The sequence below is a fragment of the Heloderma suspectum genome, chromosome 4, assembly GCF_057233095.1.
Source record: "Heloderma suspectum isolate Gila_16-S chromosome 4, 16-S_ref, whole genome shotgun sequence".
Lineage (NCBI taxonomy): Eukaryota > Metazoa > Chordata > Lepidosauria > Squamata > Helodermatidae > Heloderma > Heloderma suspectum.
In genome coordinates this window covers 70,772,433-70,787,879 of record NC_139461.1, presented here as the reverse complement: position 1 = coordinate 70,787,879, position 15,447 = coordinate 70,772,433, and the positions used below count along the sequence as shown (strand labels likewise).

The following is a 15,447-nucleotide window of genomic DNA, read 5'->3' as shown; positions in this document are numbered from 1 at the left end:
CTGGAAGAAAGGTGAAGGGCGCAATCTTTGCTGATTCCCCCCTCCCCGTTGCCTCTCATCAGTACAAAATGGAAAAATACAGCTATTTAGTATATACAGCTAGTTAATTTGGAAAAAAATGTATATATATTAAATATGTAATTCTATTAAAATATCACATTTTCCCAAATATAGTATCGAAATTACTGTCTCAGATTACATCTGATAAAGCTTCGAATTAATCAACTGAAATTATAATTAACACAATTTAAAGAGCTGTTCAGTGATCTGGCTCTGGTCTAAAGGGTTATGGATCCTAAAGACTATCCAATGATACTGTATTACAATACCATAATATATAAATTCACCTGAAATTTGCATTCTGAAAGTGGATACTCAAACATTTTTCTGGAGTAATCTGGGCTCTTGCTGGTCATCTCAAGTAGAAAATTTGTAGCTAAACTCAAATACTGAGTTTCGATTTTGACTGAGTAGAAAGAACTTAACAAAATCAACATACGATCAAGAGTATTTGCTGGTAACCTAGTTTCATCACTCCAAAAATTCCTAACAATCAATCTGTAAAAACAAACAAACAGACATGCAAATACTTTTATGAAAAATAGGCTATAATACAAAAATGCCAAGCTATAGGAATCCTATGGTTTTCTAAATATCTGAATGAACACATAATGAATGGCATATTAAAAGTCCCCCAGCTAAATCATCCCCACCACATCACCAGTTAACAACCCTTGCAAGACCAGAATCCTTATTACTTACTTTTATCAAGGCAGAAACATGAAACAGGGAATTGAATTTACTGGTAGAATTCCTTTCTTATCTGTTAGATATAGAGAGATTGGACTAGTGGATGTAATTGCTCCCTTGGAATTGTATGTGAGGAAGAACTGCCCCATCAAGGAAGAAAATCTCTGTGTTACACCAATTTTTTAAAGTTCAAAAGTATTTTAAGCTGCAATCCTATACCCCCTCTCCTGGGAGCAAGCCCCACTGAACTCAATGGAACATACTTCAGAATAGGCATGCATAGGATTGTGCTGTCAGTCTCCTGCTGCATGTAATTCAATATTAGAAAAAATACCTCATGCTCCAGAAACAAATACGTGAAACTCTTCAGTGATGTGCCACTATTCAGTGGACAATCTAACTTAGGTAGCAAGAAAATTCTGATTTCTGTATTGAAATGGTCATTAGGGCTTTACAGTTTTAGTCGGAAAAATCCAAATATACATTACTTACTGCAGTCCAGAATTCTCATCAATCAGTCCTTGAAGCAGAGTTTCTTTTGCCAGTTTATACACATCAGAAGATGCCTCATCAGCTTGGCTTTCAGAATCCCTGAGGAAAAAGAGAAAAAAATAATTAACTCCACTCCCCACCCACTCACTCACACCACAGATCAGTGAAGACCTGTGCAGTATATTCAGTGAAGCCAATGAGATAACAGAATCATACAGTTGGAAGGGGCCATTTAGGACACCGAGTCCAACCCCCTGCTCAGTGCAAGAATCCGGTTTAAAGCATCCCTGACATATGGCTGTCCAGTCTCTGCTTAAATACCTATAGCAATGGAGAGCCACCCTAGGCAGTTGGTTCCATTGTCTGACTGCTCTGACTGTTAGGACATTTTTTCTGATGTTCAACAGAAATCTACCTTCTTGTAACTTAAGCCCCTTATTTCAACTTGTAACTTAAGCCCCTTATGTCCTAGTCTTGGATGATAGAGAACAGGTTACAGCCCTCTTCTGTGTGACAACCCTTTGGGTACTTGAAAAGTGCTATTATAGCCCCCTCAGTCTTATTACTTATTAAGGGAGCAATCCTATGGCCGCTAGTCAGTGGCTAGATGGCCATAGGATACGTTGGTTTCCAGGAACTGACCACGAAGCCTGTGCTCCAAGGTCGGTTCCCCAAGAACCTCCCCCCACCCCACAGTGCCGCCGTATGGAAATGGCCTGGCACTCTGCACTCGTAAGAGCAGCGCGGAGTGGTGTAAAAGGGACTTTCCAGGGGGCGGGGCAGGCAGAAATGCCAGTACAACAAAGTCTATGTGTCTTCCGGCCGCTGCCAGCCCCGCTCTGACTTCCTGCGGCTAAACAGCTGAAATTGGCTGTCTAGCCACAAATGCAGGGCAGGAGAAGCACGGAGGAGATGATGCCCCCTGTGTTTCTCCTGCCCTGCATTGGATAGGCGGTTGCCTTCGAGTTCAGAGGCGGCCGCCTATCCCCATAGGATTGCGTCCTAAGTTACTTACTTATTAATCTCATTATTAAACCATAAGCAATGAAATGCATCTATTTTTATATGACACCATTGGCACTTTACAAAGTGGGTTTGACAGGTCCCTACCACAAGGGGCTTAGAATCTAAAATATACATAGGGAAACAACAAAGGAAGAGGTGAATGGAGGCAGGGGTAAAGAGGGGAAGAATATGTGATAATTTTAATTAGACATATTTTGGCTAAGTTGGAAAAGAATATTGGGACTAAGGGGATGTTCCAAAGTCTTCCTAGAAAAGGAGTTTTGAGAAGGAACTGAAGGGAGTTGGTCCCATAGAGGCATTCAAGAGATCCAGACTGTTCATTCTATATCTATATGAAGTCAGTCTCCTGTTAGCCCTGCAAACTTTCCTCCCCAACCCTCATGTATACCTCTTTTCCCACATTTCCAAACTTCTCCATCCCTTTCCCTCAGGCTTCTGCATCTTTCACTCATTTCTCATCAGGTTCCATCTTGTCACCTGGTTCCCACTCCTTCTATTCCTAATTTGTTTCTGAGCCCTCAGCCTCCTTAAAACTCCTCCCTCTGTCTCCCCTTCCTGCCCTTAGCACACAATCTGTACCTGCTCCTAGACACTGTTTGAAGTTCTCACTAGCCCTGGTTTCAACATGTCAGAGCCCCAGCTATAAATTTCATGCACTGCCTGTGAAAACAAAAATTGGTCTTAGCATGAATTTCTGTCCTGTTGCTTCTTCAGGGAGAGGAGCCACCAGCTCTGCCTAGCGAGCCACGGTGTGTTGTTTCTCATGTTGCATTTTTTACTGTTTAATTCTGCTGTTATGCCCTTGTCTTCTTTATAATAATACCACCTGTGTTTGAATCCTTACCTGTAGTTATCATATATCCACATGAGAATATCATACATTCGTCCACGACATAATGGTGAAGGGTGAGAAATGAAGCCTGTTATTGTTGGAAGAAGCTCTCGAACTTCAGTTGGTTTCAGCTTAGGTAACATCTTGTATACTATATCCAAACATACTGTTTGCCTTTCATCATCTCTAGGAGAGAATCAACATTGCTTTCATTATTCTCTGAACTTCTAGATGTAGAAAATTTATTTAGCATATTTAGGAATTTGGGTTTAATTTCAGAAGAAGCTTTTACACTTAATAGGTTTTATTCACTGTTTTAAAGTACAATTCAATTGAATTTAAACATAACTACACTGCATTAACAATAAGCATGATTTTAGGTATAGAAAAAGTGAATATGGAAATTCCTTCTTTGAAGAACCTTAACTGTCCCTGTCAAAACAGAAAGGGTACGGTAATGTTAGCCTCCTCCTGCTGCTCTAAGGGCCAAAATGAAAAATATTTACATATCACAACAACCCAAGAACAAACCATGGGTTCTAACTCTGGGTTGTCTCTCCCCCAACAACCCACAACTCCAAGTTCAGACATCACAATAAACAATTCAGGAATGGAGCATCCCTGGGTTGTTTAGTTCCATCTGGCTGCAGTGGGAGTTATCAGGGAGCAAGAACTAGCTTGCTCACTCCTGCTTCATTCACAACAACCCACAGTTTAACAAACTGTAGCTGCAGTGGGAGTTAAACCCTGGGTGAACAAGCGAGTAAGCATGCTGGCTCCTGCCTGCCTGCTCCTGCCAAGCTAAACAACCAGAGGACACTGGCTCTAAACCCTGGGTAGCCGTGACATGTGAACCAGGTCATTATTTTGAGCAACTCCTATTTGTTTAACTGGGGCATGCTCAAAAACATTTCCAAACCAGCTGTGTGATACGGGTGAGAGCCTGAAAAGAAATATAGACTAGTTATGTCCTACTTACCTGTGACTCATGACCTGTGTGAATTCCTTACTTTTCAACTGTAGGTACAAATCAGCTATTTCTTCAGCACGGCACATTATTACTTCCAGGCAATGAGTTTTCATCACCCCATGAAGCTTTGGTATCAGGAAGAAGATCGTATTCATAAATCTTTACATGACCGAGAATTAGAAAGTGTGAGACATTATAATAGAGCTACATAACCAAACCTCTCTACGGTATAAGACAATTAATAATTATTATATACCTATCAGCAAGAGGAGGAAAGTTCTTTGTCACTTTATTCAGGCAAACAATAAATTTGTCCTCTTTGGTGTTTTGATGCTGTTTTAGTTGCTTTACGACTAAATCATAAATTGGACCGTCAAATATCTGAAAAATTGAACACATCATTATATAGCTGTAAATGGCAAAAGCTCAACATGTTGACCAAATATTTTAGTAATAATTATTACTACTACTGTTACTAGTAAGAGACCTCCCCAGTCGTTCTTATAGAATTTGATAATTTCATGAAAGCTATCTCTTTCAGGGTCTTCTACCATGCTAACACCCTGGTTCATTCATGGAATTTTTGGGAGGAAAATGTTGTCCAGATGAAAACATCTTTCCATTCAGTAGCCTTGCTACGTTTTCCCACCACTTCTTCCATCTTTTTTCTTACGTCAGAACATCAGTTAAGTATGACACAATAGCTGCACAATACATTCTGATTCTTAGTGCTAGGTCATCCAGAAGCGCCCTCAGTGCTTACTAACCATAATAAGAATGGCACCTTCATTTCAGAGGCAGGACACCTCTGCTTACTAAACTTAGGGGACAAAATGAGGATGGCTATATCCAACATAGTTTTTCAGTGGCATCTGGCTGGCCAGTAACGGAGGCAAGAGTGATGGACTGGGTAGAGTTTTGGTGAGTTCTAGCATGGGAATTCCTACAGTTTTAATACAAAAGTATATTTATTCAATTCCCTGCTCCCCACAAATGTTATACTACTGAAATCCAATGGATTAGCAAAAGTAAATACATATACATGCTGCTTTAAAAGCATTCCATAATACTTATTCTAGGTGTCAGCTTAACAAATACAATGGCATATAATATACTTAGAAAGCAAACTTCTTCATTAATTTAGAAATGATAAAACATAAAGCATATTGCACTCACATTTTCCTTCTGAGCAAAATACTGAAGAATGAGTCCCAGTACTTCGGCAGCTGCTGCATATACTTCCTTGTATCTTATTAAGGCCATGTTGTTAGCCAAAGCCTGGAAGTATCTAGCATAAATAAGAAATATGCTTTGATACTCATAGAATGGCATTTTAATATTTATTACATGAGACAGACAGAGACCTGGTTTGCACAATCCAAACAAGCCACCATGGCTTAAACATGGTGGCTTATTGTGAGCCACGATGGATGCTGGGCATGATTTGCATAATTACTACCCGGGCATGACTTACCATGTCATCTGAACCCAGGCAGCATGGCTTGTTGAAGGATTATCTGAGGGTTGTTTAACCCTTCAACAAGCTATGCTGCCTGGGTTTGGAAGACATGATAAGCCAGAGCTGGACGGTGATTATGCAAATTGCGACCAGCACATACCACAACTCACAACTAGCCATGGTGGCTTGTTTTGTTCATATGAACCGGCCCAAGACATCAAGGAAAGTCATTGTGACACCTATTTTATCTGCAAGCTAAGCAGCATGGATTATAAAGTGTCTAATGCATGTACTTTGCATATGCAGTTTTCAGAGTTTCTTTAAATTTTCAAGTCCAAGTTGTTCAGTGGATTGTTAAATTTATCCATTCTGCTCCCCATGTATATTAAAGCCAATTTTAATGTAGCATTGTATGTCTAAATGTTTCCCTTTTTGGATGGTCAATATGCATTCATATAGTTTAACCTGGGGAAAACCTCTGTATGATCTCCCTATCACAGGTACATCATGTGATCACTGCAGTTGTGGAATGCCTCTTTGTGATCTTGGCACTACAAAGACAGAATATTTGAGATATACAGATTCAAATTAGAGTCAAAGCTTTCTGATGCAATCCTACGGAAGTGAAACATTGTAGGGACCCATTAAATAGTTTGATCCGACGATCTATCATGGCCTTCCCCAACCTGATGCCCTCCATATGTTTTGAACTACAACTCACAGCATTCCTGACCACTGGACATGTTGGCTGGGGCTGATGGGAATTGAAATCCCAAACATCGACAGTGCTGGGTTGGGGAAATCTGCACTAAAATAACTCACATCTGAAAAGCACACCTTCTGTGGAGAGAGCACTATAAAGAATTATGGCAGAAAAATTCCCACTAGTGGTCCCTAAAAGCAGGCAATGGACCTGTCCTTTCTGCGAATAAGGCTGGCTGAAGAAGGTTGTGTACACTTCAGGACCCAAGGCGTAGGTGTTTCCAATTTCCTTTCCTACTCGCCAAATTCTTTATGTTCAATACACTTTTAACAGACATGTCAAACTCAGTTTCAAAAAGTTGTTTTTCTTACCTCACACTATCTATTTCACACTTTGGATCATAGGGAGGGAAATTATTAGCAAGAATAATTCCTAATAACTGAATTCCCACGGAGTTATCTTTTGTATTGGGATCTCCACCAGAAAACCGTTCAAATATTATCCTATAGTAAACAAAAACATGGAGGGCATCAAAAATAGAAGCACATACATTGGCAAATCTAGAGAAAAACTGAAAGTAGTTAAGTACATGCTTACTATTCAAAGAGTATGAACTGGAGTATTTTAGAAACCCTATATAGAACTCTCACTAATTCACACCCCATCATCCAACTGGTTTATCTGATGTCTTAGGTTAACATGCAAACTATTAGACATGACAACAACAGGATTTGGTATAAATGCAACAGTTCACCTATCAGCAAATACTACAACTATCTTTGAAAAAGCAAGCCATCAAACTACTTGGATGCTTTTGTGATCACAAACTATAGACCTTGGCATAGCTCAACACTGATCCTATCTGTATACTGCAACTGTATCTTTATTAATATTATTTACCTGTAAGGTATGCTGAGACAGTCTTTCCAGCACTCTACTACTGTCTTGATAATTTCTAGGTTATGTCTGAACACTGCTCTTTTCTGGTGGAATGCATTTTTCATCAAGAACTCAAGCAATCTGTTAGCTAGGACTTGATCCTTGATATCTCCCTAGTATGAAGGAATCACAAAGCAACTTATTACACACAAGAAGTTGTTGATTGATTACAGATACACATGACACTTTCCCTCCACTATTTAGCACTCAAAGTGTAACTTGCAACATTCAATTAATTAATATGACTAACAGTCTCTTGTGGAAAATGCAAACAAAATTGTTGTGTACACTGAATAGCATACTCATACCAAACACATGTTAAATAATAGTAGTGGTGGTACAGTTCCCATTTCCGTTGACAAAACGTGCATGAATTATCTTAATTCAAATGTATTATAAAAAGAAAAGGTTCAACCTAGCCATTTTTTTTCCATTTAGGACTAACATATATTTTTAAAGTCATCAACTTCACATTCCAACAATGCAGTATCTTCTTAACCATGCTCGCATCATGAGAAACCAGCTATCATACTGCAAAATGAATATTACAAAGGTCTGGTTCTCCAACTGCATCATAAATCAAGAGAAAAAATATTCTAGGACAAGCATGAAAACAAACACACTGCTTGGCAAACCTAATGCTTGCCCCATGACCTAGAACAAGAAAATCAGAGAAAAAGGGAAGGGTCAACCTAACCTGTGTTTTAGATTTGCCAAGACAGGTCTACAAGGAAACAAAAAAATACATCTTTAAGAAAAAACGGCAACAGTGTTATGAGAACATAAGAAGAACTATGCTGGATCAGACCGATGGTCAAACTAGTCCAGCATTCTATTCAGACACTGGCCAATCAGCTGCCTATGGGAAGCCCAAAAATAGAACATGAATGCAATAGCACCCTCCTGCTCATGTTCCCCAGCAACTGCTATACAGAGGCATTCTGCCTCTGACACTGGAGGTAATATATAGCCATCATGACAAGTAGCCATTGATAGCCTTCTCTTCCATGAATTTGTTGAATCCCCCTTTAAACCTGTCCAAATTGGTGGCCCTGAATCTCCTACCACTCTGATTCATAGGTTGAACCTGGATTCTAGTATTATGAGAGGGGGAGAAAAAATGTCAGTCCATTTTCTCCACACCATGCATAATTTTGTACATGCCCATCATATCTCCCCTTACTCACCGTTTATCCACACTAAAGCCCCAGGTGTAATAACTTTTCCTCATAGGGGAGTTGCTCTGGCCCCTTGAACGTTTTGGCTGCCCTTTTCTGCACCTTTTTCATCTCTACAATATCCTTTTTTAGATGGGGTGACCAGAACTGAACACAATATTCCAATATGAGAGCAGTATGACATTGGCAGTTTTATTTTCAATTCCTTTTATAATTATGCCCAACATGAAATTTACCTTTTTCACAGCAGCCACACACTGGGCTGACAATGACATTTTCACTGAGCTATCCACCACAGCCCCAAGATCTCTTTTCTTGATCAGTCACCGCCAGCTCAGACCCCATCAGCATATAGGTGAAATTGGGATTCTTTACCCCAATGTGGATCACCTTACATTCATTACAGTGAACTGCATTTGCTATTTTATTGCCTGTTCTCACAGTTTGAGAGAGCCTTTTGGAGCTCTTTGCAATCAGTTATTGTTTTAACCACCCTAAATAATTTGGCATCATCAGCAAACTTGGCCACCTTACTGCTCCTTATTCCAGATTATTTATGAAAAAGTTAAAAAGCACTACAGATCCCTGTGATACCCTGCTGTTTGTATCCCTCCACTGGGAGAATTTACCATTTATTCCTATTCTCTGCTTTCTGTTCTTTAACCAGTTACTGATCCATAAGAGGGCCTCTCCTTTTATTCCATTGCTGCAGTCCTCTTATGGATCTCAATACACTCTGTGACTATAAGGTTCAAGTTATACTAACAAGCTGGTGTGTAGTCCTGTGCACAGTAACCAACTGAATTCATACAGCCTGTGTAGAAAATTACAGCCTTGGTAGGTAACATCCATTTAAGTAGACTTGGATGGACATATTGCTTTGTAGCGTGCGTGTGTGTGTGTGTGTGTGTGTAGGGATGTACGGATTGTGTAAAATCCGCTCTATGTCTCGTGGATTGTCAGGCGCCTTTTGTTCCATCAGCCACCCAGAGACAGATGCGAATATTTTTTTCGTTGTGCAGAAAAATTCACCAATAATTACATAAATATTTAAGTATTTACATAATTCACTTCAGTATGTAACATCTGGTATATTGTTCCCCATTCCATTCAACATTTCCTCAGCAGAAACATGTGTATTTTCCTACAAATATTTATGTGTAAATTTCAGGAAAGTAAAAAAATCATCCAAAAGTCCACAGACTCTGCACGGCCTGAGGGAGATGCGCCACAGTGGATTCTGCAGGTCGGATTCTTAGAAATCTGAGCTCATTTTAGTCTGTCTAGAATTTCTCCAGCATCCGTGTGTGTGTGTGTGTGTGTGTGTGTGTGAGAGAGAGAGAGAGAGAGAGAGAAGGGGGGGAGCACAGGTATGTATACATGCACATCAACATTCCTACTTTAGAGCAGACTGTTCCAAGTTAAAAAAGAAAAAGAAAAAAGAACTGAGTTAGCTATATGTTAATCTTTGGTAGGAAATACCAGCCAATTTGAACTGAACAGTATGGTTTCAAAATTAATCTCCAACTAGTAAAATAATGGCTATTTTTGTTTTGTCATATTTACTCTGCCTTCTGAGGCTTTACTAAAACTAGAGCTAAAGAAAAGCTTCCTTTCCTTAGTTAACATTTTCACCTGCTGCACAGTTTTCACTCAGTACACTGTTTCTGAGCGGCTTAAAAGAAACTTGAGCCCCAAGCATGTAAGGACATTAACATAAAATAAGAGATGAGATCAGATTAACAGCAGCAAATGCAGCTAGTCTAAATCCAGCCTAAACAGAGGACATGATCTAGTGCAATTCTGTTTTTTCTCCAAATACCTATGTCTAATGAACAATGTGCACGTTTGAAAGTTGACAACATTGTAAACCATTAGTTGAGCCATGAAGAGGTATTATGCCACCTATTCTATATTGATTAATTCTTCAGGAGCCAGAAAGCATCAACATTTCAGCAGTGTCAGACTGCACAGGATAACACAAAGTTTAAATGTATAAACACATTCTCAAAAGACACTTGACATATTATTACTAACATGTATTTGGTGCCAATAATATCCACAAGCATTCAACTAGTGTCTCTTCAAGATACTGCTAAGAAAGCTTTTACAACCTATTGGTGCTCCAGAAGTTATTATACATGAATTACCAGCGGTGCTTCTTATTAAGAACTGATAAATTTCACTCTTCCTAAAATTATTTGACTCAGTTAATGGCCATTACAAATATGTCTGAATCAGAATATTATGACTAAATAAATAACTTGTTTCCTTACTTTGGGCGTAGCAACACTTGTCCAGGAAAGTAGGGTGACCACTATCTCCACCACCATGTAATGAATCCCTTCTCCTCCATTATCACCACAAACAACCAGCTGTAGTAAGGGGCCTAACCACCGCTTTGCATAAGGTTGGAAAACCTAGAGAAGAAAAACTGCAAGTCATATGTACAAGGCTGCCATTCTAGAAACTGCTACACAAATTAATAAAATAGATTAAATGGAGAAATGCATTCCTACAAATGTTTGATGAGAAAATGTTAGATGCCTTGTTGATAAATCATGTTCTATCTAGGTAGGAACATTAAATAACATTAATGTTTGAACAGCTTGTTTATATTTACATGCTGAATGTATAAGATATGTCACTCAGATATTTTCTCAATCAAACCCCCTTCTCAATTAGCACACTCCAATTAAGGGCCATAGATAATAGCATGTCTCTTGCATGAGAAGCTAACCATGCTTGTACCCAAGATGTGTTGATGGAATTTTATTCATCTACCAGTTTCAAAACTACAAGTTATATAAGTCATCATACAGCACAACTGTTTATGTCACCCACAAAGCTATTTTCCCCCTCTGCAAGTGAATTGAGGGATTCTTCCATTCATCTTAATGGAGGGGAAGTCCTGCCTGCTGAAAAACAACTGGGGGGCAGGCAAAGTCCCCCCCCCAGAACTCTTGGGGCAACAGGCTTCTTGGTGGGTGTTGATCCCCCCCCTTCCCGGTTTTTGGCAGAGGGGCTTTTCCTTTCTTTATGCAAGCCAATAGACCGATCTATCCATTAGCTTAAATGTGTAAGGATTTTCTTTGGCCTTGCCATATACATTTGGGTACAATATGGGGTAAGGGGAGTTTAAGGGGTAAGAGATGGTGCTTATAAGGGGGTTAACACTAATGGGTAATGGGGCTAGGGGAGCAAAGTCTACTGCATTTGAAGCTTGCTAGATGCCATATATAAACTGACAAGAGATGTCAGTTGGAAGGTTATCAACTGTCTCTTTCTTATATGGAAACTATGTAAAAGGTACGGGGTCATAGAAAAGAACATGTTGTGGTTTGCAATTCCCGTCTGGAAATAAAGGGAAGAAAAAAGGAGGTGTTGACCACATAAAAGGAGACCTAAAGCTCAGGAAGACATAAATACCTTATGTCAAGGAGAGAGGTCATTTGGGGGATAAAAGGTCGGACTTTCTGGGAATAGGATGTCCTATAATGTGACGTGAACCAATAGATGTAAAGATTTCAGAATATGAATTAGAAAGGTGGTTACCAATTGAGGAGGGGCGTTTAAGTTGGAAGAGACCTGGGTCTGTCTTTCTTTTTCCACCCCCGAACTTGAGACATTACTCTGACCCTATCACTTAGGCCTCTGTGAGTCCCTGGTCATGCTTGGAGAAGGAGAGAATCCCTTTATCCTTGCTGGTAGACTACTGGTGTGAGTGGTAAGCATACAGCTGCAGGATGTGTGAATAGGTCTTTGCTTGGCTTGGCTGAAGGTTTGTGTGTTTGTTAAACTTCCTTTATCTTTAATAAATGCATTTAGTTTATGACTTTGTTTCAGTCCTTACTTGTAGAATTTAAGTAAATCTGAATCTGAACACTCTATCTCAGTCCCCTGTCAGGGTGGAAACTGAGCCCATAGAGCCCCAGAGCAGTTCTGATTCTGAGGAAGAACAGCAATCCGTGGGAGAGGAGCTCGCTCATCTCTCACAAGCACAACAGCTGGCAGAGATTCCTCCTGCCAGCATTCCTGAGAGAGACAGTGACCCTGGCAGTGAGAGAGCACTGGAGGGGGGCTTGCTGGACACTCGGCGCAGATGCAGGGAGCGGCAACAGATGGAGGGCGCCAAAAGGAGGCACTCCGCTCATTTGGTGCTAAAACAACGGTCGCGTCCCGAGGACCCAAGGGTAAGAGGGAGGATCTCTCCATAGCCCATAAGCTCAGAGTCTTTCCACGGTTCTCCTTCAAACAAGGACCAACTGCCTTACCTGGAGCTTAGGCTACTCTTCTATCTATCCCCAGTGCAGTTCCTTGCTTAGTCGCTAGTGATTAGTATCTGTAAGAGTCATAAAGTAATAAAGGAATAAAGCTTTGGAAAGAATCCTCATCATCTGTGTCCCGAGTTGGCTATTGGAGGGGACTGTAAGAAGCAGCTAGGGCGCTCCTGACATCCCCAAAGGAACCTCACCTGCAACATCAGGACCAAGCTGAGGCCGCTTAATGTAAGTATGCCTAGGTATCCAATACCAGGGCCCCTGAAGTTTTAGCCTCCAGTTTTTCCCTTACATAGGGAAGTGGAAAAAGTCCTCCCTGCCAAAAATGGCTGAAGGGGGGCAAAGGCCACCCTCAACCAAGGACCCTTGAAACAACAGGGACCTTGGTGTGTGGGGGGGGTGACCTTCACCCCCCCAGCCAATTTTCAGAAGGGCAGCTGTTTCTCACCCCATGCAAATGAATGGAGAAATTGCTCCATTCACTTGCATGGGGATGGGGATACAGGGAGAGAGAGGAAGCAGAGAGAGAGAGAAGGAAAGAAAGCAGAACCAGAGAGGAGCCAGAGAGATGGAAAGGACGAAAGAAAGACAAGCCAAAGAGAGAAGAAAAGAGAGAAGAGCCAGAGAGAGAAGCTAGAGTGAGTACCACACACACAATGTTCACAATCATGCACACATGCACACTCATACACACACACACACACACACACACACACAGATAAGAGGGTCGCTCCCATCCTTTTTCTGACTGGATACTGTACGGGGCTGGGGAGCCAATTTGTGGTGGTGCTCAGGGCTCAGGGCACTTTTCAAATTGCCAAATGGGTCTGAAAAGGTTAAAGACCCTGGTTTATGTACTTACGTTAGGACTAGATACAGGGGCCAGGGATTAGCAGGTCATCACAGCCACTATAATCTAGGTGAGGCTATGTCATATTTTCCAGGTCATCCATTATGCCCCTATGAATGATCTTGTATTATTATTTTTCACCCAACTACCTGAGGTATGCAATGTATTTAGTTGTGACATTATTATTATTTATGATTCTACCAATTGAACTGTATGGACATTCATGGAGAAATAATATTTTGCCAAGTAACTACCATCCCTTGCTTCTGGGAAGTTCTGGAGACTTGTTACAGCTTGACTTCATGCACGTTGACTAAGAAGCAAGTTCCACTTTGTTCAGTGGGACGTCTTTCCAAACACGCACACACAGAATTGGAGCCTTAGCCTTCCAAGTAAGTAATGTCGCTTAGAATCCTTGTTGGCTTATAGCCATGGCATATATGCATGCAAAACATAGTACAAAAAGCTGTACAGCTAGAGGTTTTGAATTGTGTCTTTAGGTTACATAAAAGTTTTCCCTAGTTGTAAACTATTATGTTCTAATTGTTTAAACACCCAGTTTGGATGCATGCTTGCTCAGGAAATATAGGCATTTCAAAATGGGAAAGTTGGTTTAAACCAGTTATTTAAAAGGGAAGCTTGATTTAAATTGGCCTTATTTTCTTAGGGCGCCATCCTATGGAGATAGGGGGCTGTCTCGAACTTGGAGGCGACCGACTATCCAATGCAGGGCACGAGAAGCATGGAGGGGACTGTTCCCTCCATGCTTCTCCTGCCCTGCATTCGCGGCTGGACAGCCGATTTCGGCTGTCTAGCCATGGGAAGGCGGAGTGGGTGAGGAGGCTGCTGGTATGACACATAGGATGTGTTGTATCAGCAGTTCCACCTTCCCCATCCTGGAACACCCCCCAGAACGCCCCATTTTGGCCACTCTGCGCTCCTTTTCCAAGCACGGGGCTGTTCAGCGCTGCCACCGAGGCACTGCGGAAGCAGGGGGAAGGTCGGTTCCCAGAAAACCACATATCCTATGGTCATCTAGCCGCTGACTAGTGGCCATAGGATTGCTCGTCCATGATTTAAATGTATGATTTAAATCAATCCATCCTGAAATATACTAAGGGCGCAATTCTGTGCATGTTTGGACATAAAAACTCCTACAACTCCCAGCATTCCACAGCCAGAATGGATGGCTAGGGAATACTGGGAGTTGTAGGACTTTTTTATGTCTAAACAAGGAAAGGATTGTGCCCTAAACTGCCCCCCCCCAAGCAAACAGGTTATCACAGAATCATAGAATAGTAAGGTTGGAAGGGGCCTATAAGACCACCGAGTCCAACCCCCTGACAGATGGCTGTCCAGCTTCATCTTGAATTCCTCCAGTTTGGGAGAGCCCACTACCTCCCTAGGTAATTGGTTCCGTTGTCATATTACTCTAACAGTCTGGAGGTTTTTCCTGATGTTCAGCCAGAATCTGGCTTCCTGTAACTTGAGCCCATGATTCTGTGTCCTGCACTCTGGGATGATGGAGAAGAGATCCTGGCCTTCCTCTCTGTGACAGCCTTTCAAGTACTTGAAGAGCACTATCATATCTCCCCTCAGTCTTCTCTTCTCAAAGCTACACATGCCCAGTTCTTTCAGTCTCTCCTCATAGGGCTTTGTTTCCAGCCCCCAATCATCTTTGTTGCCCTCCTCTGAACCCTCTCCACAGTTTGTCTGCATCCTTGTTAAAGTGTGGCACCCAGAATAGGACACAGTACTTAAGATGAGGCCTAACCAGTGCTGAGTAGAGGGGATACTCAGTAGATCATACATACAGAATAGACGCTCTATTGTTATACCTACATATAATTGTATTCTGTTCAGCCTAGAGGTGCACACATCTCACTACTTTCTTTTCACCACTTCTTGTAATATTTTAAGAACACAATCCTCACATATGTTCATAAACAATGTGTTCAACTGCCTTTA

The 15,447-nt window shown here is 41.1% G+C and overlaps 1 protein-coding gene across 10 annotated transcripts in view; it reads right to left on the bottom strand.

Annotated features, from left to right (window-relative positions):
* PRKDC (protein kinase, DNA-activated, catalytic subunit) overlaps positions 1-15,447 on the bottom strand; it is a 164,890-nt gene that overhangs the window by 55,908 nt on the left and 93,535 nt on the right. For all 10 annotated transcript variants that reach the window (XR_014790119.1, XR_014790121.1, XR_014790122.1 and 7 more), the window contains exons 49-57: positions 10,626-10,769; positions 7,133-7,284; positions 6,604-6,735; positions 5,247-5,358; positions 4,327-4,451; positions 4,080-4,229; positions 3,113-3,286; positions 1,243-1,341; positions 348-558 (exon numbers count right to left, since the gene is read on the bottom strand). Coding sequence is in view for 6 of the 10 variants with exons in the window: in XM_084849588.1 (XP_084705714.1) it covers positions 348-558; positions 1,243-1,341; positions 3,113-3,286; positions 4,080-4,229; positions 4,327-4,451; positions 5,247-5,358; positions 6,604-6,735; positions 7,133-7,284; positions 10,626-10,769 (1,299 nt within the window). In the remaining 4 variants the exon portion in view is untranslated. The remainder of the gene's footprint in view (positions 1-347; positions 559-1,242; positions 1,342-3,112; positions 3,287-4,079; positions 4,230-4,326; positions 4,452-5,246; positions 5,359-6,603; positions 6,736-7,132; positions 7,285-10,625; positions 10,770-15,447) is intronic.